Raw genomic sequence first — 22,585 nt, forward strand, 5'->3', positions numbered from 1 at the left:
TCTCCTTCGCCTTTCTTCTACTTCACGAGCTGACGATCACCAATTCACGCATACAATCGTCAATTCAGCATGGAGGAGGACTACTCTCAATGCACTAAATATCCCTATACTTTGGAGGTCTCTCTCTCTCTATATATATACGAGTGTGTGTGTGTGTGTGTGTGAGTGAGTTCAGGTGAATGAATCGTGATTTTTAGGGTTTTTCCTATTTGATTTCTGAATATGTTGTGGATATGTTGTAGTTCTATCTCCATCTTTACTGGAATTTGGAGTTGGATTGATCAGGGTTTAATCTTGAATAGAAAGGGAAAAGAGGAATTGTTGTATGTGTTTTCTTGCCTATGATTTCACACCCTTTTGAAACTCACGGTCGAAAAATCGTAATCGTAATCGAATCAAATTAGAATAGCCATTTCTTCTCGAGTGTCAGTTTGAATTGGAATTGAAATTTAAATTGCGATTGGAATTGAGAATTCTAATTCTATTTCAGATCTTTTATTTGATACAATTAACTGTTCATCTAATTTCAAATTGTTTGTTTGATAACCTACAAATAGACAAACCAAATTTTCATCATTGTTCAATATATTTTCAGTTGTTTGTGCGAGTGAGGCGCGCGACTAACTAAGATGTTTGTAGGAGATAAACTCGAAGCTTCCTCCGAGATTACGATCTGCAGAATCTTACCATCATAAGGATATGATGACGGCTTACGAATCCCCAATCACTACCTTTACTGTAGGAAACTGGAAGGTATATATGTATATATGTACACACTAATACAACATGTCTTCAATCTATGATTTTGGAATATAAAAAATCATCTGTTCTTGGCAGAGGGATTCTAACCTCAAAGGCGACTTGACTGCCTAATTCTATTATGGCATGAAGAAGTTTGTGTGGGAGTTTCTCAATGGGCCTTTGAAGTGCAAAATGGAAGTTTGTTGGTCTGATATCACTGCTATTGAGGCTGTTATGATCCCTAATCAATCGGGATGTCTTCGAATTGAGGTCTCATTTTCCGCATATATCATCTTTATTAGGCTTGAATATGACTAGCTAAAGTAATATGCAGTTGGCTAAGCCTCCTCTCTTCTTCCGTGAAATCCCTCCTCAACCACAAAATCGTACCACTTGGGAGCCGGCTGATGATTTCACTAATGGTCAAGCCCAATTTTGCAGGTATGTATTTACATATTTCAATCTCGTATTTCATTTCACTAATGGATTGAATATAGCAGGAAGCATGAAGCTACGTTCCCTCCTGGAGCACTTGATAAGCACTACGAGAAGCTTCTGATAAGCGATGGGCGTCTTGCTGAGCTCAGCCGCAGGCCCTTCCCGACCAATGAATCTGTTTTTCCCTTGCAACAGATCCCACAACCGCAGCTCTCCCCATCGGTTTCGCCATTACAACACATCCCAAAACAACAGTTTCACCATTCTCTAAATTCTAACATCATAGCAGCATCAGGTATAGTAACTATCTATATATGTATATGTTAGTACTAGTTTTTGGCTATTTCAACCGTTATTATACTAATCCCAAATATATTCTCTTGTAGCATCATGCAATGGTGTCAACGGGAATCGAATCAACAATGAGCCAACATTTGTCGATTCATCAAGACAGGACCACCCTCTTGATCTTGATCAACGACTTTCCCAATACAATGATATGGCTGTCAACAGTAAGCCAACATCTGTGGCCTCATCGAGTCAGAACCCACTTGCTGTTCCTGCCCCCACATTTGTCGAATCATCAAGACAGAACCATCCTCTTGTCGTTCCTGATCAACGACTTTATCAACACAATGAGCCAACATTTGTGTGCCAATCGAGCCAGAACCCTGTTGTTGCTCCTACCTCAACATATGTCGACCAATCATCAAGTCAGAACTCCTCTGTTGTTACTGATCAGCACCTCTATGAACGCAGCGATACGTTTGTCCCCTTCATTCCTCCTCCGGGTAGCTGCCGACCAAAATTCCATCATGGCCCAATTGAAGCACAATATTTGGTGCAAAATGGTGCAGATGCGGGTGAGCAGGCCTTGGCTGAGGCAACTAATGGATGCAAATGCAACGTGTGATAATTTCGCATGGTCGTCGATCGAACTATTTTATATGCTAAGTCAGGAAGATCGTTGCAATGAGCCAGTTGAAGGTGGTAATGAAGCTTCATCTATTTCTCCTGCTCCACCATCAAAAAGCCATGAAGAGTAGTTGTGGTTTCTTCATTCTTATAGATGAAGAAGAATTGTACAAACATTACAGAAACTAAAACTGGTTCCAAGTTTGGTTCTTTTTAAATTTAATCTTGTTTCAAGTTTGAAGATCTTTTGTTTTCAGTTTCATCAATCTGAAAGCCAAAAAATAAATCAAGAGCCAATGTTGGAGACTTTTGAAAAAAGCATATAAAATCAAGTTATCAAATTCATCAATGCGTCAGAACAGAATTCAAAACTGCATCAATAATGTTAAAAGGGACCATTTTAACCCAAGTCATCAATCAAAATCAATAAATTCCTAGTTTATCAAAATCTGGAAAATCCTTTCACATCACCCACAATCTCACAGCCAAAAAATAAATTTAACATATGTTGAAGCCCAAAAACAAATTTTTGAAAAGGCAGATGATCAAGTTATACACATGATATCAAATCAATCATCAGCCATTGATAAATCAGCAGCAGACATTTGATTAGAACAAAAACACACAACAGAAACTCATTGTCACTTGAAAATTATACGCATTATACTATCAGATAATTTTGAGAAATCCACGCATTGATTGTATATAAACATCAAACCTAAGCTATGTAGAAACAGCCTAGGTGCCAAATAATCCCCAAACCAGCTCAAAACCCTAGCCGCGCGCCTTAAGTTCGGCGAGGCGCCTGGTGAGATCGTCCTCGTCGACCTTCTCGCTGTTTTTGACGGTGACGGCGTGCGCTGCCGGCTGGGGGAGGCCGACCGACACCTCGAGGCCGTAGTCGTCGGCCACCTGCTGCATAAGGCTGTTGACGTCGCCCTCGGGGGTGGAGAGCGAGGTGCTGCCGGCCATGGAGCTCTCCATGAATTCGGCCTGCACCTCCATGTTGACGAACTGGCGCTCGAACTGATCCATCGTCTCTGACATCTTCTGCAGGTTTCCGGTGGGGAGGGTTGACTCGAGCGATTTGACGATGCTGCCCATGGACTTGCTGATGGAGGTCATCTTCGCACGACGATGCTTCCCATGGACTTGCTGATGGAGGTCATCTTCGCCTGCGTGCCGAGGCGGGAGGAGAGGCAGATCTGAGGAGTATAAATACGGAGACCATCTTCTATTCTTCTTCAATTGCTTTCATGAAAATAGTGTGTGAGCTTGTCATCGTGAGAATCAGGTGATTCTCCGTTGAATGTATCGTGTTCATCTTATCATTGTATCTTTCGTTTCTATTTACATTTGAAGTTCCATTTGTGTAATACTCATCATCAATGCAGTTCCTATTCATTCGTTTAGTCGATTTGTGTATTTCATTTTAGTGTAAGTTGAATCAAATCATGGAGGTAGTGATCGATTGGAGCTCTTATTGTGGTTATTACTCTGATACCAGAAAAAGGTTGCAACAGAGGCGGAGGTAATTCATCTGCTCGTTGCGCTTGCGGATGGAGTTCTCGGCGTAGTGTTTCCCTTCTCGATCGCCTTCTTCACCTTCAATTTCTCCGCCTTCTCCTCCTTCTCGCACTTCCGCGCCTGCCGCTGCAGGCTCTTCGACGTGAATTTCAGCTCCATGATCTGCTGCATCAGCTTCTCGGCGTTACCCATGGCGATTTTTAGAGAGAATTTGAAAAAAATAGGGGTTTGAATTGGAAATTTGGAAAAGATGGATTTCTGAATTTGGGGAGGGGTTTTGGAGTTGAGATCGGGTGCGACGGATGCAGCGGAAGATATATTGTCATCCAATTAGGGGGATATGTCGGATCCAGATTATGATGGAATGGGTCATGGAATTTTGCGCTCTGATTGGATGGATTGTCGGCTAACTGCGTGTTTTGAAATTTGAATTGGTGAGTTGTTTCCGGTTACGCTTTCTCCAAAGCGTGTCAACTTATTTCTAAATTACTAGGCCAAATAAATACTCTGCGTTCATTACTCTCTCTCAGAATTTTTAATGCATCTTTTTATACACAATGTAAAATTATTCTAAATATCTTTCAGAATAAATATATTAAAAAAATATGATGGAGTAAATACATTCTTTTTGCAATACTATTTCATTACTGACAATTAAAATAACGGTGGTATAGAGCGGAATATTATTAATCAATAAAACGATGCGTGCAATTAAAATTAGCACGATTTAATTGGATATTAATTTCCATTAAATTTTGATGTTAATGTAGCATCTTTTTTCATCATATTACTACGTTGCTCTATTATCAGCCACATCAATTTATTAACCTACGCATAACCTAATGTATAGATGAACCTCATTAGCCAGCTTTTAAATTTTAATTTTCTGTTTTTTGCTATCTAAAATTTTCAATCTTTGACGTGACTCGTAAAATATCCTTATTTCATTCTACAAAGTCCAAATTCCAAATGATTAACAAAAGTATGATTATTTAAATAGTAGTAATACCAGAAAAAAAAAAAGAAAGTGTGGACAAAATATTTGAATTTTTGAAATCGTGAAATCTAGCACAATCAATCATTCATTTTTTTTGCCTTACCTTCATACTAGTTCGGATTTCTGAATGATTGGAAATTTCTGAATATACCATAATTTTAGTTTCTTGAAAATTAGAAAAGACTCCAAAATTTTAAAAACGATCTTTGAAAAAGGGTTGCATGAAAAAATAGGCGGCGGCTTTAATAACATTCGTATTCCCAAATTTAATGGTTGAACAAATATTCTGCCCACAATTGCATGGAGCGAGATGCGAAAAGGGCCACTTGTAATAGAACATTTTTTTATTCCAAAAGTTTCATTTTTCCATTGCCAATTTGCCATTCTCACATTCTGCAATACTGAGGAAGAAAGAGGTATGGTGTTGAAATCCAATTCTCCCCCTTTTTTGCATTGTTAGCTTCGCCTCAAGGCTCAAATTGGTTATTTGGGTTTTATTTATTTTCCTGATAAGAGGCAAAAATTAGCAGTCTTGATTGCCACGTGTAGGCCTGTCCCTCCCTGAGCTCGTGTGTCTATTACAAGTACACCTATTTTCTTGGTTTCCGGTAGCACAGACACCTGGTTTCTGTTTGTTTCCCATTTTTTTCTCATTGTTCATCTCTTCTGTTTTGACAAAAACAAGGAGGCCTGCTGCTCAAGATTCCTGTAGGTTTTGACATTTCTGGGGGAGGGAGTATGCGTAGTTATGAGAGGGAAGGAGGAGAAAGAGGGGGGGGGGGGCCTTTTGCTTGTATGTTGATTTATTGAAGGGAATTTAATATTTTTATTCGGAGGTGCTTTTTTCTTGGTTGGGGTGTTGGAAATGACCGATAATGATAGGGAACAAGAAGGGTGTGTGTTTGAGATAGCACTGGTGGTTCCCAGATGGGGTGAGAACAGAGAGGATGAGAGAGAGGGAGCTCATTGCGTTGATATTCTTGTTGATGAGCTCAGGCGAAAAGGGTTCATCGTTGAAAGAGATGTTGGCCTTCAAAATGAATTCATCAAGGTACTATTTTTTAAGCTTTCATGATGTTGGGGATTTATATAATTTGCCAAGTTTCATCTTTTCATCAGCTATTGTATGAATTCACTCACATTTTGCCTGATTTATGAGTATTGCATGCCTGTAGATGTTCCCAACATTTCTCATATCTTGCTGCATTCTTCATTTACATATGTTGATGGTTCTTAATTAGTCACATAAAGCCTAATTTATGAGTATTGCATGTCTGGAAATGCAGATTGTTTTTGTCAATTTTTGCTGCATTGTTGATTTATATAACTTGGTAGTTCTTAATTAGTCATATTTTGCTTGATTTATGAGTATTTCTTGGCTGGAAATGAAGATATGGAATCTGCCAAATTTTGCTGCATTGTTGATTTGTAAAAGTTGAGAGTTCCTGGCTTTGTGATTGTCTGCGAAAATTGCATGTTGTGATACAAAACAGCTTCATCGTTGGTTTGTATGAGTCGGGAATTCTTGGCTCCGTGATTGTCTGCCTAAATTGCATGTTGTGATACAAAGTGACATTGATTTTACCCTGATTTGCAGTTGGCAGCACGGGATGATGTCATTGGAAGGGCTGCAGCTGCTTTGCAGTTCAGAAAGCCAACTTGTATAGGTGATTGAATTGGTTAGCTCTCATTTTAGCATATATCCCGTGGCTTTTATTGTTGCAATAACCCTTGCTGCCTCCAGGGATGGATCTTCCTTTTGAATGGGAGGAGGCTGCAGCTTTCATTAGGCTACCAGATGGCTCCTTGTTCAGTTGGTGTGAACGATTCCATTGCTACAATCACATGATATATGGGATTGTAAGTCACACATGCCTTATCTACTTAACTCATTTATATCAATGTTACAGTGGTTGAGTGAAGGGGTTATCTATTGTGCATATAGTAATTCCGTGTGGTTTGCCTCTTCCGTTGAGCTCCTTCCCCTTTTGTTCTAAAAGTTAGAGGGTTGAATTCTGGTGTAAATCGATTCAATCTAGTTGTAATCCCCTTCTGATTCTATGCTGATTAAAGCAGAATGTGGCAGGTGAACACCGGAGAGTCGGTTGTAGTGCTGAGATATGACTCTAAAGAAGAACACTGGAAACCGGGTGAATCTCTAGTCCGGAAATTAGAGGCAATAGGCATCGTCAAAGAAGTATTTCCATTGCATGGTACTATTATATCTTATAAGTTTATAGTTGTTCGACAGTTCGAGTACATTTCAGATATTGCAAACAACTGTTATTTATGTTCTTCCTAGATGAAAAAAAGCGGAAGCAACTTCTAAGAAGTTGGGCAATGAACTGGTCAGACGTCACGCACCAGCCAATCGATGATATATGTGCATATTACGGGATGAAGGTAATTAGTAAATGCTAATTCCCAGTTGTTAAACATAACTGTTAAGGGATTATTCTAACTTTGCTTTATCATACAAAGAGGCTCGTCCTATCAGAATTTATTAATAAGGAATGAATATCGTGTAGATCGCCACCTATTTTACGTTCCTTGGAATGTATACAAGGTGGTTACTTTTTCCGGCATCGTTGGGCCTTGCTGTGCAGTTGTTTGATTTCGGGTAAACTCTGGAACTTTGTGCTGTACGTGAACTTATGTCGACTTAAATCAACTGCGAGAAGCTCAAATCCCCTCCCTCTGTTTATTTAGATCGTTGCAATTTGCTGTTCTTCCGTTTTTCTTCATGTCCCTGATATCATGGGTTGTCCTGTTTTTCCAATTCTGGAAACGTAAGAACGCCGCTGTTTCAGCCAGGTGTGTATACTGTATTGCTTGAATGACATCATATTATCTCTCCTTTCCCGTATTATATCTTCTTGTTTGTGTGGTTCAGGCTGCAGATATATAATTCATACTCTTCGGAATCTGAATATAGATCTATGAAAACTGAGCCAAGCTTGTCTCGGTTTGCCTCGGAACACATGAGGAAACGAAACGCAGACAGAATAAAAGAGAAGGCGAATTTCCAGAGGGATGAGTGGATTAGTTGGCTGCTAAGAGTAAGGAACGACGCCTTCATTATACTGAGCATCATATGTCTCCAGCTACCATTCGAGTTAGCTTATGCTCATCTCTACGAGGTTCTTGGAGCAGATGGTCTAAAGTAAGCACTTGATCAAATTGCTTCTTCATTGCTTTATTTTATAACTCCTGGCATTTTTTCATTCCTCATAGAAAGGAAACTTAGGTTGTTGAATGAAGAACACTCGATCATTAGTAAATTTTCTTTTCATATTGCCCTAATTTTTGTTCCCTCTCGTCTCCAATTTCCTCGAATTCAGATTTTATTATTAACGTTCTCCTTTCTTGCTATTCCCCAGGTTTGGTTTAACAGCAGTTTACCTCTTCGTGATCCAGTACTTCACAAGAATGGGTGGCAAGATCGCCGTGAAACTTATCAAATGCGAAAAAATCGACACTCCAGAGAACAAAACAAACAGCTTAGTATACAAGGTAGATAAAGAGATGGCCACAGTCTTTGTCGTCTGAAAGCTATTCGATACTTAATTTTTGTCCTACGCAGGTATTTGGCCTCTATTTCATGCAATCATATATTGGAGTATTTTATCATGCTCTACTGCATCGTAATATAACAACTCTCCGGCAAGTTCTAATCCAACGTCTGGTTATGTATGAGGTAAAAATCGAATAATCGGCATTTTTCTTTCTGCGAATTTTGCTTCATTTAGTCATTTTCGATTTCTTATTCTTGTGCTGGCCGTGTTTCAGGTGATTGAGAATCTACTGGAAAATTCTATTCCGTATTTGTCGTACAGCTTCAGGAAATACAGAGCTGTCAGGTATGTTCACCTTCTTAATGTTATACTAACCTTCTAGTCCACCTCCGAGATAATCAAGTTTGTATCTGAAACAAGTGAGCTGCATGCACCACTTGAAGGAACAAGGTAAAGCGAGACAAAGGGTCTTCAACCGGCAAGTCACGCACCTTTACTCGGGTCGAGAAGGAATATCTTAAACCTTCTTATAACGCCAGTATAGGCCAGGAAATCGAAGATGGACTTTTTGACGGTAATGCATAATATCTATATATTATGTTACTGGCTATTTGAACATCCCCGAGTTTGATTGAGTTGTTTCGGATACTAAAAAATCAGTGACTTCTGGCAGATTTTCTCGAGTTGGTGCTGCAGTTCGGAATGATCATGATGTTTGCTTGTGCATTTCCTCTTGCATTCGCCTTCGCAGCAATGGTAGTTATTAATTTAGCATTTTTTGTGTAAAAGTGTGAAGAAATAACAAAAGTGTTGCTTATGATCTCTTATTTTCGCGTTGATTCTCAGAATAACATCACAGAAATTAGAGCAGATGCTCTGAAGTTGCTTTCAATGATGAGACGGCCCATTCCTCGCGCTGAAGAAACGCTTGGGGCGTGGTTGAATATTTTTCAGGTATAATACTCTTTTCTTTGCCAACCCGAATCATGACATGTTTCATTTTCTATCATCTTATCGGCTTTTGTTTCTGAACTCGGGTTGTATTCCATTTTCAGTTTCTGATAGTGATGTCGATCTGCACTAATAGCGCGCTTCTAGTGTGCATGTATGACCGCGAAGGGAACTGGAAATTGTCGCCCGGGCTTGCTGCAATCCTAGCCATGGAACACGTTCTATTGTTTATCAAATTTGGATTTTCGCGCATTGTCCCAGAAGTAGGCTGATGGTTTCTACTTCTAAACGTGCATTCTCCCTCCCGATTGCACTAACTCGTTTTTGCTTGAATTCAGGAGCCCGCATGGGTGAAAGCCGCTCGGATGAAAAATGCCAGTCAAGCGGAACAGGTGTGTACTAGACAACTCTTGAAAAGCCTTTCCGGAGACGATAAATGGTTCGCGGAAGTAAGGTCTCAGGAATCCAAAAAGGATGCCTAGGAAGGAAGAATCGCCAGAACCGGCTCGTGGGAGAACGATTCTGTTCTGAGACCTCTTCGTTCAAACGATCCGACTCGGAGGATCTGCCCTGAAAAGGTAAGAGTGCCCGGTGCGACGGAACGGACTGTTTTGTAGTATAGCTTATGTTAATTAGAGGGGTAAATCAATGCTCTTGTTAGTTAAAGAATATTGTGCAAATTTGTGAAGAAAAAAATCAAATAACATGTTGATTGTTAATTTAGAATTTTGTATGCCACTAGATGTGTTATGTAGCAAAGATAGTGTATCTGTCTGTGTTGTTTGCCTATGATTTGAAAAGTTAGTATAAATATATACATATGTACTTTTTGAAGAAAATACCTTAGTTCTTGTAATTTGCATAATCAAGATTAAGTGTAAAACCACGATTTTTATTAGTCATTGGCAATTTTTACTCCAATACAAAAAGGATAAACTCAAATATGAATCAAACCGACCTACATAAAATCGAAATAAAATCAAAACCAAAATTCTTAAAGCCATAGTAAAAATCGTATTAGTTGGGTGCACGCCTCTTCTTCGTCTAATAGTAATGAATTTTTGGACTCATTTATTTAGTTAAAGAATTGGCCCTTTAAAAGTTGATTTTTATAAATCAACCAGGCTAACATAATTTTGAAGATAAGATTGACATCAATTGTATCAATCTATATGTAGGGGTTATTGGTTAATAGACACAGATGAATAAAATATCTCGAGTTAAATGAGGAACAATGAGTTTTTTTTTTATGGTCAAAATTCTATTATATGTGAATAAATGTTGTTATAAAAAACATTAAAATCGATCCACTTATTCCCTCTTTAATGTTTTCATATCATAAGTCAATTTAACACAATTTTGAAGATAAGATTGACATCAATTGATTCAATTATATCAATCAATAATATAGTACTTCAATAAGGAGTGCAATAGTGAAATAATTATAAGATGTAAGATAATAAGGCTCTAGCTCATTGGTCGCTATAAAAACATGCTATTTTTAAGAGTGGAATATGATTTACAGAAAGAAATGCAGAAATTAAAAAGTCAGTTAATAATCCATAATTCTGAATGCTCTTACAAGCTGAAACTAATTAATACACTATACACAGCCAAAGCCTTGTATATTTCCATATTAAAAACCAATGCATAGAGCTTTATCGTACAAACCCCATTGCTACATTCCCAACCAACCAGCCACGCCCGATGATTTTCAGACACCGCACGTTGCGGCCAGACGAGGCGCAGGCTGCATCGAGCTGTTCAAGGCTGCATTTATTCTACTGAAAACTACATTTAACGGAACACATGCTATAGAAGGAGCCTTGAGCTTCCCGGCCCCCGGCTTCTTCTGTGCTTGGCTTTGTCTGTGAGCACTAGTTAACGAAGACAGCGTCCTGATCTTCTTCGACGAGAGCCCATTCCTCCTCCTTGCTTTTGGACACTTTGTCCCTGAGCGGCAGTTGATGGGCAGCCTCCCGCGTGGATTCTGATCATAGGCCGTGTCGTCACTGTGAAGAAAAGAGTGGCCGTTACTCAGTTTGCCGTCCAGCTCAGAGCTGCTGCTGTGACATTCAGAAACACAAAGTATGTCATCACAAAAGCCATCGTCCAACACCTCGACCGACAATGGATGGCCGATGATGGGCTGGCCGCGTAATTTGCTCATCAGGGAGATATAGGGGACGCCCTGCTGCCTGTAGCTGGTTTTCACCTCCACATTCACATCATACAAGCCGGAACCTGCAGTATGGTGCCTGAGAGAAAAATCGGAAGAGTCATACTTCGGGTTAACTGTCGAACGAGACTGACGATAGGGGAGCAGCCTCTGGGGCGCGGCCAGGTCAGCCGTTGATCCTCTTGTATGAGAGTCTTTATGAGGAGTGTTCCGGCTCCACCCACGAAATTCTTCAAGCTGTATATCTGATATGAGGGATCCACCAACCCAGTTAGGGTCTACTTTCCGGCTACAGCTGGGTACAAAGCTATCCCGCCTGAGACCAGCCACCTCCGTATCAGCCTCATCATCCACTTTCCTCGAACGAGAATTCCTCTTCCCTTTCAACTGCCACTCTGAGGTACCTTTCTCCATCCTCTGGCTGACGTCATGAACATCAACGGTCCCTGAACTAGTAGAACCCGTCTCATTGCGCTCCTCATTTCCCAAAGACATAGTCTCAACATGACTACTTTGGCTCAACTGGGCTCCAGCGCCAACCTGAGCCTTTTGTAATGCACCGTTATCAGTAGTGGATAAACCTGCAGAAGTAAAGCGAAATACCCTCAAGCGTTAAGAACCATAGATAACGCAAAGAATCCACAGCTAAAGATATATAAGTCACCAATCCCCATGTAGTTGAATATATCTAATGACAAACAAAACCAATAGCTATACACAAAGCACATATACTACACCTGCAGATAGCTTTTCTTCAGCAACGAGAGGCACATCGAACAACCTGTTCGAAGATCCATTATCTGGAGCCCCTAGTATGCTGGAAATTTCATTCTCCTTCGGTTTGGATTGAAGGGAAGCATCTACATCTGCATCTGCATGTCTATGTGTACTCAACGACATCGCATTCTCACATGAAACACCAGTACTATCTGAATTGTTATTCATTGCAAGAGAGTTGTTTATCTTTGATTCATTCGATTCTAGTTCAGAAATTTTGCTCTCGGGTGCTTCAGGAACTATTGACCCAGCAGGACTAGACTGTTGATCAGGAACAACAGGAGCAGATACCATTTCAGTACATTCCAGAACTTTTGAGAGTGGGCGGCGTCGGTTTTTCTTTTTCAGGGATTCAGAGACGTGTGCAACCTGAGATCTCTTTCTTCTTGTTGAAGACGACACACTCATCCCCAAGTCCTCGAGCCCTTTCATGCGCTTTACTCCTTCGCTTCCATCGTCTGAATCATTTGGAGTTCTCCACCGCTTCCGCTCTTCCTTAATTGCACCTGCATGATATGGTTCCTCAAACGAAACCCCGGAATGTGATAGTTCTGGGGCTGAATCTGGATCATCTCCAGGAATACTTAAATTCCCATTGACATCTTCCTCAACATGATGGGATGAAGAAGGAGATTCCTCAGCATGAGGTTGTTCCCCAGCTTGTGAATTTTGTTCATAAGGCAAACTTTGCCCAAGACGAGCACTTTCCAGTTCAAGTGCGTGCAAGATAGCATCTTCTCTTCGAGCATATTTGACTGCCTTTTTGGAAAGCTGAGAAGCAGACGCCTTAGCTTTCTCAATGCAATCATCATACTCCCCACATCGAAAAGCTTTCACTCGTTTTGATTTCTCTAGATTATACCAATCCCTGCAAGAGAATTGACAAGAATTTAGATCAATATACAATCAGCATGAAAGACATGAAGATAATTACAGTTTCTGATTAAAAGTTGCGAACAACAAATTTTGGCACCGTTGAACACACAAAGAAAAAGTTTGATGTAAGAACTTGCACACACTAGAGAGTTTGTGAAATGCAAAATCAGTGCTTTATAAGTCATGCAAATTGTAGCACAGATAGTCCATTCTAAATTCTCAATTAGTGGTTAGTAACAAAAACATTAACAACAGACCATCTAATAATATAAGCTATATAAAATGAAAGCGACGGATGTATCTGTGGGACCAAAACTCTACTAACACAGCACGAGATAATCTTCTTCATTATAGAGTGAAACAATCATTAAAGAACAGTATTACCTTTTGGTGACTGAATCAAGAATTCTAACAACACATTAGCTAAGATACCCTCCGAAAACATGAGGATGTAGCAACAAATAACCAAAGAGACAACAATGTGAATTGACACATGAATAAATATACCTCAACTACACTTACAAAATAACAAATGGGAGAAATCCACATCATATATAACCCAATTTTCTTTCTTTTCCATTTCTGGAGAAAATGGAGAAAAATGTCTGTTTCTCAGTCAATAAAAAGTTTGGAACTTTCATGGTTGCCATTATCAACAGAAATAGTAAGCCACATATAAAATCACTTCACCAGAACTCGAACTATCATCCCAACCATGTGCCATTCTTGAGACCCTTTTATACGACTGAACCATTTATGTGATTGAACACACAATTAGCATTCAATATATCATAAAATTCAATCAAGGAAATATAAATTAGGGTTCAACTTGATACTTACACACTAGCATCCTCCCTACCAAGGAGCTTTACAGGGGTCCCTGATCTGGGCGTCGGCACACAGCCCTCGAGGAGTTCTTCGGGGCCGAGAATACGCCCAGGCCACCACGAACCGTTCCTCCGGCGAACCCAAACCAACCCTCCCACAGATATATCAATGGCCTTACTAGGGTCCTCGCTGGAGCTCCCCATTCAGAAACCAATACCCAACACAATTACACAACTCAAACCCAATTGAAAAACTAGCAAAACACCATAAAAAAAGCCCTCGAGTAATCTCAAACCCCGATTCCCTTCTAATATCTAGAATACTAAAGGGAGAAAAACAGAACCAGAAACAAAAAATTAGATGAAAGCTAGAAAAGATTGGAAGGGCTATTTGGGTAAAATTAAATCAATAATTAGAGCGACAACGCAGGCTAATCGGGAGAGGAAAGAGAGCGCTAGATCTGGTGATGGAAATTCGCCGGAAAAAAGTTTGTTCACTCGTTTTCATGGAAAACCGGAATCAATTAACTGTTTCAGCTCACATTCAAAGAGAAAGCTCTGCTGTTCCTTTTCCGAAGCGATTCGGATTTTATCATCAAACAATTAGCTTTGTAGAAGCTGAGAAACAACCGGAAAAGGGAGAGAAGTGTGTGTCTCTCTGTGTGTGACGGCAGCGTGGGTGATGAAACATGCAATAGCGGAGAGAGAGAGAAGATACTTGTGCTGTTTTGAAAAATGGAATCGCAGCCAGCTACCTTTTTAGTATCTTTGTACAATGAAACAGAGCAGTGCTCATGACGAGAGAGAGAGAGTGTGTTTGATGAAAATCCTAATAAAAACTTTTTTACATTTTTAATTTTGGAGTAGGAAAAGGAGAAGTGGTGTAATCAGGCACGGCAAGTTGTATATTACTTCCGCTACACCTGTCTTACATGCAAGAAATTTGTCTCATCAAGATATTTTTGGACGGCTGTGATTGATTTCAGGTGAATTTGGTACGTGGTTTTGTGAAGCTGACCACAGCAGATTAGAAAGATAGTGTGTGGGTCCCGCCCCCTCCCTTCCCCTGTTCTGATTAGGGTTTTTTTCTCTCTCTCAAAATTTTTGTGTGCGTGAAGTTTTATTCGTTATTTTTCTATGTGATTGAAGCAATTGGAAGGGCAATTATCAACGAAGTCATGACAGGTACTGTTCGTCGAAATTGAATCGAACTTTTGTTGCTTACAGAGATTGAATGTTAGGGTTCGTCCTGATTTCTGCACCGAGTCACTCCCTGATTTCTCGCTATGTTACGGGCATAGTTTTTGTTTTCCAAGATTTCAACTTTTTCTTATACAATGAGGTTTTGGAATGGCTTTTAGCTAATAGTTCTATCCATTCTATGTCGAGGAGCGAGCTGACAGGATACGTTATTGTTCAATTTTGAATGTTTTCTCTTTCGTGAGAATTCGAAACTTCAGAATTTGTCCAATTTTTGAGGTATGGATAGCTGGTACAAATGCTGTAAATGCCATCGATAGAGGAGAAAATATCAAATAGTGAAATATGAATCGGTTTCAGTAGATTCTGATGGAATATGTTTATTACTCTGTTATGGTGCTTGTGTTGGAATAAATGTATCCATATATGTGTATATATATTTACAGCTAAAGCAATGCATCCGAAGAAAGGCTTCTGATTTTGTGTTTTGTGAACATGATTGTTTTTCTTTGCAAAACATCTAATTTTCTGGTTTAATTTTTGGCAATGTTTTTAGCAGACTATAAGCAGGAGCAGGACATGGAAATTGAAGCCTTGGAAGCAATCCTTATGGATGAGTTTAAAGGTCTTTTTTCGTGCTGTCCTTTTCATTTCCCTTTTGTTATGTGTAAGCCAGTGCACCTAAATCCTACTCCCTCCATTTCATAGTAATGGAGACGTTTCTTTTCGGCACGGAGATTAAGAAAAATTATGTTAGGTGAGTTAAGTAAAGGGAGAATAAAGTAGAAAATGAAAAATGTAGAGAGATGAAGAGAGAAAAAAGTAAGAGAGGGTAAATTAGGTGTGGAAAAATGTGTTGACTTTTACTAAAAAGGAAAATGATTCTATTACTATGGAACGTACCAAAATGACTCTATTACTATGGAACGGAGGGAGTATAACTTAATCAGTTCTAGTGAATTGCTTCTACCAGAAATTCATTCAAGTGAAAGTGGTCTGAACACTTCAAATCGTTGCTTTGAGATAACCATCTGTCCTCAGGTAAACATATCTTTGCATGCACTAGATCATAATTCATAATGATTGGCTAACCTTAATGAGTCAACCTTTAAGTTGTATCGCTCATTGCTTTGGTCTTATTTGCTACTTTATTTCAACAGGATGACGAGGCAGATGATTCAAATATCCCATCAGGTTCTAAAACTTCCTTGCCAACTTTGTTCTTGTTAAGATGATTTGCTAGTGTTCGTAACTCGATGATTACTTTTTCATTAGAAACTAAACACTCCCGGCATTTTTTTGGCAGTACGGCTGGCCTTGATTTTCTCACACACAGAAAACTATCCTGATGAACCTCCACTTCTCAATTGTAAAAGGTCACTTATATCTGATTTTGTGGTTTTTTTTATGTCTGTGTTGATTCACTTGTTTAGCAGTAAATGCCCAATCATATTTCAGATTTTGGTAGAACTTAAGTCTATACCTTCAACATCGACATACTTTGTCAAAACTTCCAACAATTTCTGATGAAATTCTCTATATCTGAAGAGTCTAATGATATTTTTTCAGTTTGAAAGGAATTCAAACATCAGATCTTAGAGCTCTGAAAGAGAAGCTTGAACAAGAGGTGAGACCTAAACTTGCATTTAACATCATTGAATGTATGTTTATGATATGTTTTTGTCACAAAATATTACATGTCAAGATGGCTCTCTGGAGTTTCATTCAATTCAGCTACGAGTGACTGGATGAGTTTAAGTATTATGCATAGAACTTGACAAGATGGATTATATGAAAGTAAAGGTGGAAGCTCTGTGCTGGGTGAATGCAAGAATTTAACGTGACAATGTTTCTACTCTATTCGATTATGAAAACTGCTATCTTGATCTCCATATATTTTGGAGTCTTAGCTCTTGCGCTTACCCATCATGGCTACACCTCAAGGTATTTTATAATGCTTATTTCACAGGCGGCAGAAAATCTTGGTATGGCAATGGTTTACACTTTGGTTACGTCAGCTAAGGAATGGCTTTCTGAAAGATTTGCCCAAGATGCTGGGGATGATGATGATGGGGAGGATGAGGCAGCAAAAGATGAGGTACTCTTGTTTTCTGAGCTAAATGTGTCTGTAAACAGCTCTACTTTTCAGAAACTTATGCCATTCATGCCGTATTATTTTTCATGATTCATACTTCCCCATGCCATACTGCAAGGGTGGTCTCATGCATTCTGTATTTTCTAAAGATTTTTGCATCTTCCATCAAAAGGGAACTACAAGTCGAAATAATGGATTTACACTAGCTGGCGGTTCATTCTGTGCTCTTTGAGCACGATAGTGTCAGTTTCGAGGATTGACATAAATTACATAATCTTCTGTTGACTACAGAAACCATTTAAAATTGATGTAGTAGGGATATGTTGGATTTCTTGTTAGAGGGATCATTATTTGTCGAAATTTGAAAAATAATAACCTCATGGGAATTTTTATCAAACCGCTCCTGCTTACTAAATTTGATTTACATTTAAGTGCTGATTCTTTTCAGGTTATTATACCTCATGGAGAACCTGTTACTGTTGACTCATTTTTGGTGTGGCGGGAGAAATTTGAAGCAGAATTAGCTCTTGAAAGAGCCAAGTGAGTTTAATAATCTGACATCTTTAATCCCATGAAAACATGAATTTTGGGACCCCACTGGGGTGGTCTAGTCGGTGGATGGTCAATCTCATGATTGGATCATGAGTTCGAATCCTGTGAATGCCTTCTAGGGCAAGCTACCAAGACATGATTATCTCTTGATTTTAGTTTAGCTTAGTATTTAATAAAGGCTGTGAATAGGCTGTACTTTTGTACGCTATGCTTGCACCTAAGAGGAAAATACAGATGCAAGATGTTGGTGGGGCCTTAGGCTATAACTTCGATCACAAGATAACTTAAGACGGAGGAATTAGTAATTTGCTAATGCAGTCACTCATAAAAGAAGGATATTCGTGCTATGTAAATATGTTTTCTTCCTTTTACCATTTTAGGCTAATCCCGGATTCTGCACTTGCTGCCCCGAAGGAGAAGAGACTTACAGGCAGACAGTGGTTTGAAAGTGGAAGGGCATCCGCGGTATTTTCTCCTTCCAGCCCATTACATTTGTCTATATTCTGCAGACAACATCATATAACAATGCAACTTTTTTATTTATCTAAACATGCGAGACATTTATACCTGTGAGTGTATTTGTGTGCATTTTTTGTTCTAGACAATACCAGTAAAGCATACATTTTAGTTGGCATATGCATAGATTGAATTAATAACAAGTTGTTCTTGGATCAATTGGCTGCATCCAGAAAGGTGCTGCAGCTGCTGCTGAAGAAGATGAAGATATCGACGAAGATATTGACTTTGATGATGATGACTTCGAAGGTGAGTCATCCTTTTAATCATTCTCCCCATCTCCCATCCCTCTATAAAATGGTTTGACATGCATTTTACGATTGCAGTGGATGAAGATGATTTGATCGAGCACTACTTGGCTGACAAAACAGAATCTTAGAGGATACAAAATTAAGCTAAAGACGGTTCGATTGGCATGAATGGCTTTGCTTCTTGAACTCGTTAAACGTGCAACTAATCTACAAAGATGGTTTTTAGCCTTGGCAAGAGATGGAACCTTGGCCTACCGCACAATTATACTTGTCTCGATCAAAGCCTACACGACACGACTTGGTACGTGAAGAGAGTGGTTTTTTCTGTTACTAGAACTATGTATCGACATATTTTAAGAGGCCCTACTAGTTTTGAACCCCCCAAAAGTATGTCATTTGTATCATGGTGTTTATTTCAATAGTATTTGTTTCGTTAATGCTCTATACTTGATTCTTGAGATAAGTGTGTGATTCAAGATTATCAAATTTACAAATTCTTTTAAAATCACATTTTCTCATATTTAGTTGAATTATGAGTTATTTCTATAGTAGTAACAAAATGTGAGTTGAATGATTTTGTGGAATGTGAATTCTATTTAAAAAAGTGAGACTTTTATTGAGGGCACTCCAAATGATAAAATGGAAAATGGAATTTTTGATTGATAGTTAATTATCTTGGAATTTTCTGAAATAGAAAAATAATTTATTAACAAGAAATAGAGGGAGTACTAATTATGTACATGAAAAATAACTCTAATATGTGGTCATCAACAAAGAAAAGAGGGAGTGTTAATTAAGTCAAATCTTAGCCTAATTTTTTAGGTTCTAAATTTATTGAACTATTTGGCGCACGTGCATAAATTGTCGTGCAAAGCTATATATGCACATGATTTTGTTGAGACTGTTCAATTAAAATTATTAAATTACATTTGAGTATTAAATATTTGTTCCCTGTACAAAATATACACGAGTTTTAATAAATATTTTAATTTTAAAAAGTGATGAAAGCTACAACACCGCACTGTAGTGCAATATTTATTGATTTGTTGCCAAAGATGGAGTGGCAGAAAGAAAGAAGAGTAAAAAACATCAGGTAATGCTTAATCAAGCAATTTTAAGTTCGGTTGAGCACTCCACACTCCTATCTTCTCTACATATTGTTAAACGGCGTAAACAAGAATCAAACAGCCATGAGTTACTCCAGATGGGTTTTCTTGATTTGCATTGCTTCCTTGTTTTACTACAAACCCATTTCAGCAGACTCGAATCCAACTCCAAAAGAACTCTCCGAAATCCCCCAAAATTTCCTCAACCTCGCCAAAAAAGCCGAGACCTTTGATTGGATGGTGAGAATTAGGAGAAAAATACACCAGAATCCGGAGCTTGCCTATCAAGAATTCGAGACCAGTAATCTAATCAAGCAAGAGCTTGAGAAGATGGGGATTTCATGTAAGCACCCTGTTGCTGGAACTGGTTTGCTTGGATTTGTCGGTTCAGGGCAGCCCCCTTTTGTTGCAATTAGGGCAGACATGGATGCACTTGCTCTGCAGGTTGACTTTTTTTTGGTGGATTATGTTAGGTTGAATTGGTAAATTGAATTTTTGGGAGATCACACAGGTAAAGATTGGATTTTTGGTAATTTGTTTTTGTAGGAAATGGTGGAATCTGAGTATAAGAGTAAAAATGATGGGAAGATGCATGCTTGTGGGCATGATGGTCATGTTACAATGCTTCTTGGAGCTGCGAGGATTCTACAAGAGCATCACCATTTGTTGAAGGTTTTTGCCCCTTGACTGATTAGAATTTAGAAGTTTAATGGTTTTCTCTGTTATGTGGGGTATTTATTAGGTCAAAAGAATCTATTTCTAGATGAATTGAATCTATCAATTATGGATGCATTTTGTGATAGTTGTTATAATCTATCAATTATGGATGCATCTTTTCGATGTGGTGAATTAAGAGAGCTTATATGTACATCTATATCTATGAACTGTGATGTGGTTCAAATAGACATAGAAACGTCGATATACCGAGCTTAGATCAGTGAGCTATAAGCGTGAGACATCAGTCAGATTTTGAGGGGTTTGTATGTTAGATATTGAGAGTTCTACTTTCTTGATCTTGTGGATTGTTTTCTTCTTGTAAAGTCTTGGAGTGTGAATCAGTATATATTGTCACCTTCTTCCCGTGGACGTAGGTTTTGACCGAACCATGTATATCTCGTCTTTGTTCATTTGCTATTGCATGTTCTTAAGATGATCTGTATAACATAGAAAGAGAGTAATGAGTTGAAGGTTAATCGAGTAAAGAACTTTAGTATCTGTATATGAATTGAGCTCGAATTCTTGCTTCTGGCATTCTGATGTTCATTCGTTCTGTTGATCTACTTGGAGGCGACAGGGAACCGTTGTTCTTGTTTTCCAACCAGCTGAAGAAGGAGGTGGAGGAGCAAAGAAGATGATCGAATCTGGATCTATCGATAATGTCCAGGCAATATTCGGCCTGCATAACGACCCTCTTGTGCCTCTCGGTCAGGTGGCGTGCAGGCCTGGTCCGATCGCTGCTGGCAGTGGCAGGTTTCAAGCTGAGATAAGTGGAAAAGGCGGCCACGCAGCCATTCCCCAGCAGGCAATCGACCCCATACTAGCTGCTTCGAATGTGATAGTCAGCTTACAACAGCTTGTCTCCCGGGAATCTGATCCTCTCGACTCTCAGGTACTCTCTAGCTGATTCCTACGTGCGTGAATAGAATGTTTGGTTTCAGCTTCCAACATTCTCAAACGCCAGCTTCAGATTCTATGATCCCGTTTAACACAAGAGTCGTTTCAACAGGTGGTTACAGTTGCTAAATTCCAAGGAGGAGGCGCATTTAATGTCATTCCGGACTCAGTTGCCATTGGTGGCACGTTTCGTGCCTTTACAGTGAAGAGCTTACTGTATCTGAAGCAGAGAATCGAGGAGGTAACCTGTCAGGCATTTCTTTTTGTCTCCATCCGTTCCACGGTCATTGTTCGTGTCTGAAATTGCAGGTCATTGTCGGGCAAGCTGCTGTGCAAAGATGCAACGCGACCGTCACCTTCAACAACGAAGACGTGCCCATGTATCCCCCTACCGTGAATGACAAAGAGCTCCACAAACACTTCCAACGAGTTGCAGTCGACATGCTTGGCATTTCCGAAGTTACAGATTACAATCCTGTGATGGGAGCAGAGGATTTCTCCTTTTACCAGGAGAGGATACCTGGTTACTTCTTTATACTCGGAACAAAAGACGAGGCAGCACAGGAACGGCCAGCTCTGCTGCACTCGCCTTACTACAATTTCAACGAGGACGCGCTTCCTGTTGGCGCTGCCCTACATGCATCACTGGCTGTTAGGTACCTTCTTGAGAGCCAGACGGGAAATCCAACTGGTAATGGACACCGCCACGATGAGCTGTGATCTATGTCGATGAGTCACATACAATCTCGGTCTGAGTTTTCGGCCAAAATGGAATGCAGGTAACATCTTTTCAATAACCCTGAGCAAGTGTTGAAGATGCAAGATATATAGCCTTGTTTGAGTCCTCATTGTGTAAATTTGTGATATTAGGAGTGTTTGATTAGTTGAAGAATAAAATTTGTGGTTAGACTTGTCATATATTGGACCAGAGCCATGGTTTTCTAATTATGAATTCAAAACATGTATACACTGAGAAAAGAAACCATGGATAACATAATACGAACGCAACTTAGTTGGTATGATGTTTCCTCTTTCAGAATTGGAGTCAAGTATGATCAACTTCAAACGTGATCTGTTCAGTTCATGTAAATATTGATATTTAGGGAAGAAACCAACTTACAAAAAGTCATGTATGTATTGATATTTAGGGAAGAATAAACTTGAAAAAAGTTGATAAAAGTGAATTAATCTAGGTGTTCAATCAAAATAATTTAATTTTCTTCATTGTCTTTTGCCAAAAAAAATATTTAACTCTCTTATGTGAATTTATAGCATACAAGATCGCATCAAAATGATCACGAGTAATGACGAATCCATGAAATGAAATTCGTAGAGTTGGAAATTTCGTCTCGCTTTTATATAATCAAGATGTTATGCTCTCTGTCATGGCCAACTCTACTCCATCTTTGTGACAGTCTAATTTTTTAAGTCATCGGACAACGATTTATAAAACCTTAACAATCTATTTTTATTCCAAAATCTCTCACCAACTTGCAACTTTACTAACC

General features: G+C 39.1%; 5 protein-coding genes and 1 pseudogene across 10 annotated transcripts; 4 read left to right on the top strand and 2 right to left on the bottom strand.

The window, feature by feature from the left end:
• Nucleotides 1-2,231, top strand: LOC121800384. Its single transcript, XM_042199955.1, has 6 exons — nt 1-117; nt 640-753; nt 838-1,011; nt 1,076-1,182; nt 1,242-1,474; nt 1,566-2,231. Exons 3-6 carry the CDS (start codon nt 886-888, stop codon nt 2,090-2,092), a joined length of 993 nt encoding a protein of 330 aa, XP_042055889.1. The 5' UTR covers nt 1-117; nt 640-753; nt 838-885; the 3' UTR covers nt 2,093-2,231.
• Nucleotides 2,232-2,824: 593 nt separating this feature from the next.
• On the bottom strand, nt 2,825-3,890 carry LOC121800035 (annotated as a pseudogene).
• An 822-nt stretch (nt 3,891-4,712) lies between these two features.
• On the top strand, nt 4,713-9,895 carry LOC121801463 (anoctamin-like protein Os01g0706700). 4 transcript variants are annotated; one of them, XM_042200958.1, is made up of 17 exons: nt 4,713-5,034; nt 5,133-5,669; nt 6,216-6,285; nt 6,363-6,478; nt 6,705-6,831; nt 6,921-7,021; nt 7,147-7,238; nt 7,328-7,432; nt 7,512-7,781; nt 7,999-8,131; nt 8,202-8,315; nt 8,408-8,478; nt 8,577-8,707; nt 8,807-8,889; nt 8,980-9,087; nt 9,189-9,347; nt 9,423-9,895. In XM_042200958.1, the coding sequence occupies exons 2-17, from the start codon at nt 5,484-5,486 to the stop codon at nt 9,564-9,566; spliced, it is 2,010 nt and encodes a 669-aa protein (XP_042056892.1). In that variant the 5' UTR covers nt 4,713-5,034; nt 5,133-5,483; the 3' UTR covers nt 9,567-9,895. The 4 variants fall into 4 exon arrangements, with proteins under 4 accessions (XP_042056892.1, XP_042056893.1, XP_042056894.1 ...); XM_042200959.1 differs by having other exon boundaries at nt 5,168-5,669; XM_042200960.1 differs by having other exon boundaries at nt 5,304-5,669.
• Nucleotides 9,896-10,616: 721 nt separating this feature from the next.
• On the bottom strand, nt 10,617-14,577 carry LOC121797792 (uncharacterized protein At1g51745-like). Its single transcript, XM_042196512.1, has 3 exons — nt 13,757-14,577; nt 12,001-12,908; nt 10,617-11,844 (listed from the first exon to the last, which is right to left on the bottom strand). The coding sequence occupies exons 1-3, from the start codon at nt 13,945-13,947 to the stop codon at nt 10,799-10,801; spliced, it is 2,145 nt and encodes a 714-aa protein (XP_042052446.1). The 5' UTR covers nt 13,948-14,577; the 3' UTR covers nt 10,617-10,798.
• Nucleotides 14,578-14,793: 216 nt separating this feature from the next.
• Nucleotides 14,794-18,862, top strand: LOC121801284 (RWD domain-containing protein 1-like). 3 transcript variants are annotated; one of them, XM_042200746.1, is made up of 11 exons: nt 14,794-14,928; nt 15,503-15,568; nt 15,917-15,984; nt 16,104-16,137; nt 16,250-16,319; nt 16,513-16,570; nt 16,913-17,041; nt 17,487-17,578; nt 17,971-18,055; nt 18,280-18,355; nt 18,433-18,862. In XM_042200746.1, the coding sequence occupies exons 1-11, from the start codon at nt 14,922-14,924 to the stop codon at nt 18,483-18,485; spliced, it is 738 nt and encodes a 245-aa protein (XP_042056680.1). In that variant the 5' UTR covers nt 14,794-14,921; the 3' UTR covers nt 18,486-18,862. The 3 variants fall into 3 exon arrangements, with proteins under 3 accessions (XP_042056680.1, XP_042056682.1, XP_042056681.1); XM_042200748.1 differs by lacking the exon at nt 14,794-14,928 and adding an exon at nt 15,133-15,222; XM_042200747.1 differs by lacking the exons at nt 14,794-14,928; nt 15,503-15,568 and adding an exon at nt 15,639-15,700 and having other exon boundaries at nt 15,900-15,984.
• A 540-nt stretch (nt 18,863-19,402) lies between these two features.
• On the top strand, nt 19,403-22,096 carry LOC121801267 (IAA-amino acid hydrolase ILR1-like 4). The gene is made up of 5 exons (XM_042200719.1): nt 19,403-19,907; nt 20,010-20,135; nt 20,758-21,072; nt 21,190-21,318; nt 21,387-22,096. Exons 1-5 carry the CDS (start codon nt 19,548-19,550, stop codon nt 21,795-21,797), a joined length of 1,341 nt encoding a protein of 446 aa, XP_042056653.1. The 5' UTR covers nt 19,403-19,547; the 3' UTR covers nt 21,798-22,096.
• Nucleotides 22,097-22,585: the final 489 nt, after the last annotated feature.

Source organism: Salvia splendens, chromosome 4 (assembly GCF_004379255.2).
Source record: "Salvia splendens isolate huo1 chromosome 4, SspV2, whole genome shotgun sequence".
Classification (NCBI taxonomy): Eukaryota; Viridiplantae; Streptophyta; class Magnoliopsida; order Lamiales; family Lamiaceae; genus Salvia; species Salvia splendens.

Bases quoted from the DNA above. Each gene is read 5' to 3' on its own strand.
- LOC121800384 (XM_042199955.1), top strand. From the start codon at position 886: ATGAAGAAGTTTGTGTGGGAGTTTCTCAATGGGCCTTTGAAGTGCAAA. The intron at 1,012-1,075 runs GTCTCATTTTCC...AGTAATATGCAG, and splicing joins CGGGATGTCTTCGAATTGAG to TTGGCTAAGCCTCCTCTCTT. The intron at 1,183-1,241 runs GTATGTATTTAC...TGAATATAGCAG, and splicing joins GGTCAAGCCCAATTTTGCAG to GAAGCATGAAGCTACGTTCC.
- LOC121801463 (XM_042200958.1), top strand. From the start codon at position 5,484: ATGACCGATAATGATAGGGAACAAGAAGGGTGTGTGTTTGAGATAGCA. The intron at 7,782-7,998 runs GTAAGCACTTGA...GCTATTCCCCAG, and splicing joins CTTGGAGCAGATGGTCTAAA to GTTTGGTTTAACAGCAGTTT. The intron at 8,132-8,201 runs GTAGATAAAGAG...TGTCCTACGCAG, and splicing joins CAAACAGCTTAGTATACAAG to GTATTTGGCCTCTATTTCAT.
- LOC121797792 (XM_042196512.1), bottom strand. From the start codon at position 13,947: ATGGGGAGCTCCAGCGAGGACCCTAGTAAGGCCATTGATATATCTGTG. The intron at 12,909-13,756 runs GTAAGTATCAAG...ATTCTCTTGCAG, and splicing joins GGTAGGGAGGATGCTAGTGT to GGATTGGTATAATCTAGAGA. The intron at 11,845-12,000 runs GTGTAGTATATG...TTACTTCTGCAG, and splicing joins TGAAGAAAAGCTATCTGCAG to GTTTATCCACTACTGATAAC.
- LOC121801284 (XM_042200746.1), top strand. The intron at 16,571-16,912 runs GTGAGACCTAAA...CTTATTTCACAG, and splicing joins AAGAGAAGCTTGAACAAGAG to GCGGCAGAAAATCTTGGTAT. The intron at 17,579-17,970 runs GTGAGTTTAATA...TTACCATTTTAG, and splicing joins TTAGCTCTTGAAAGAGCCAA to GCTAATCCCGGATTCTGCAC.
- LOC121801267 (XM_042200719.1), top strand. From the start codon at position 19,548: ATGAGTTACTCCAGATGGGTTTTCTTGATTTGCATTGCTTCCTTGTTT. The intron at 19,908-20,009 runs GTTGACTTTTTT...TTGTTTTTGTAG, and splicing joins TGGATGCACTTGCTCTGCAG to GAAATGGTGGAATCTGAGTA. The intron at 21,073-21,189 runs GTACTCTCTAGC...TCGTTTCAACAG, and splicing joins CTGATCCTCTCGACTCTCAG to GTGGTTACAGTTGCTAAATT.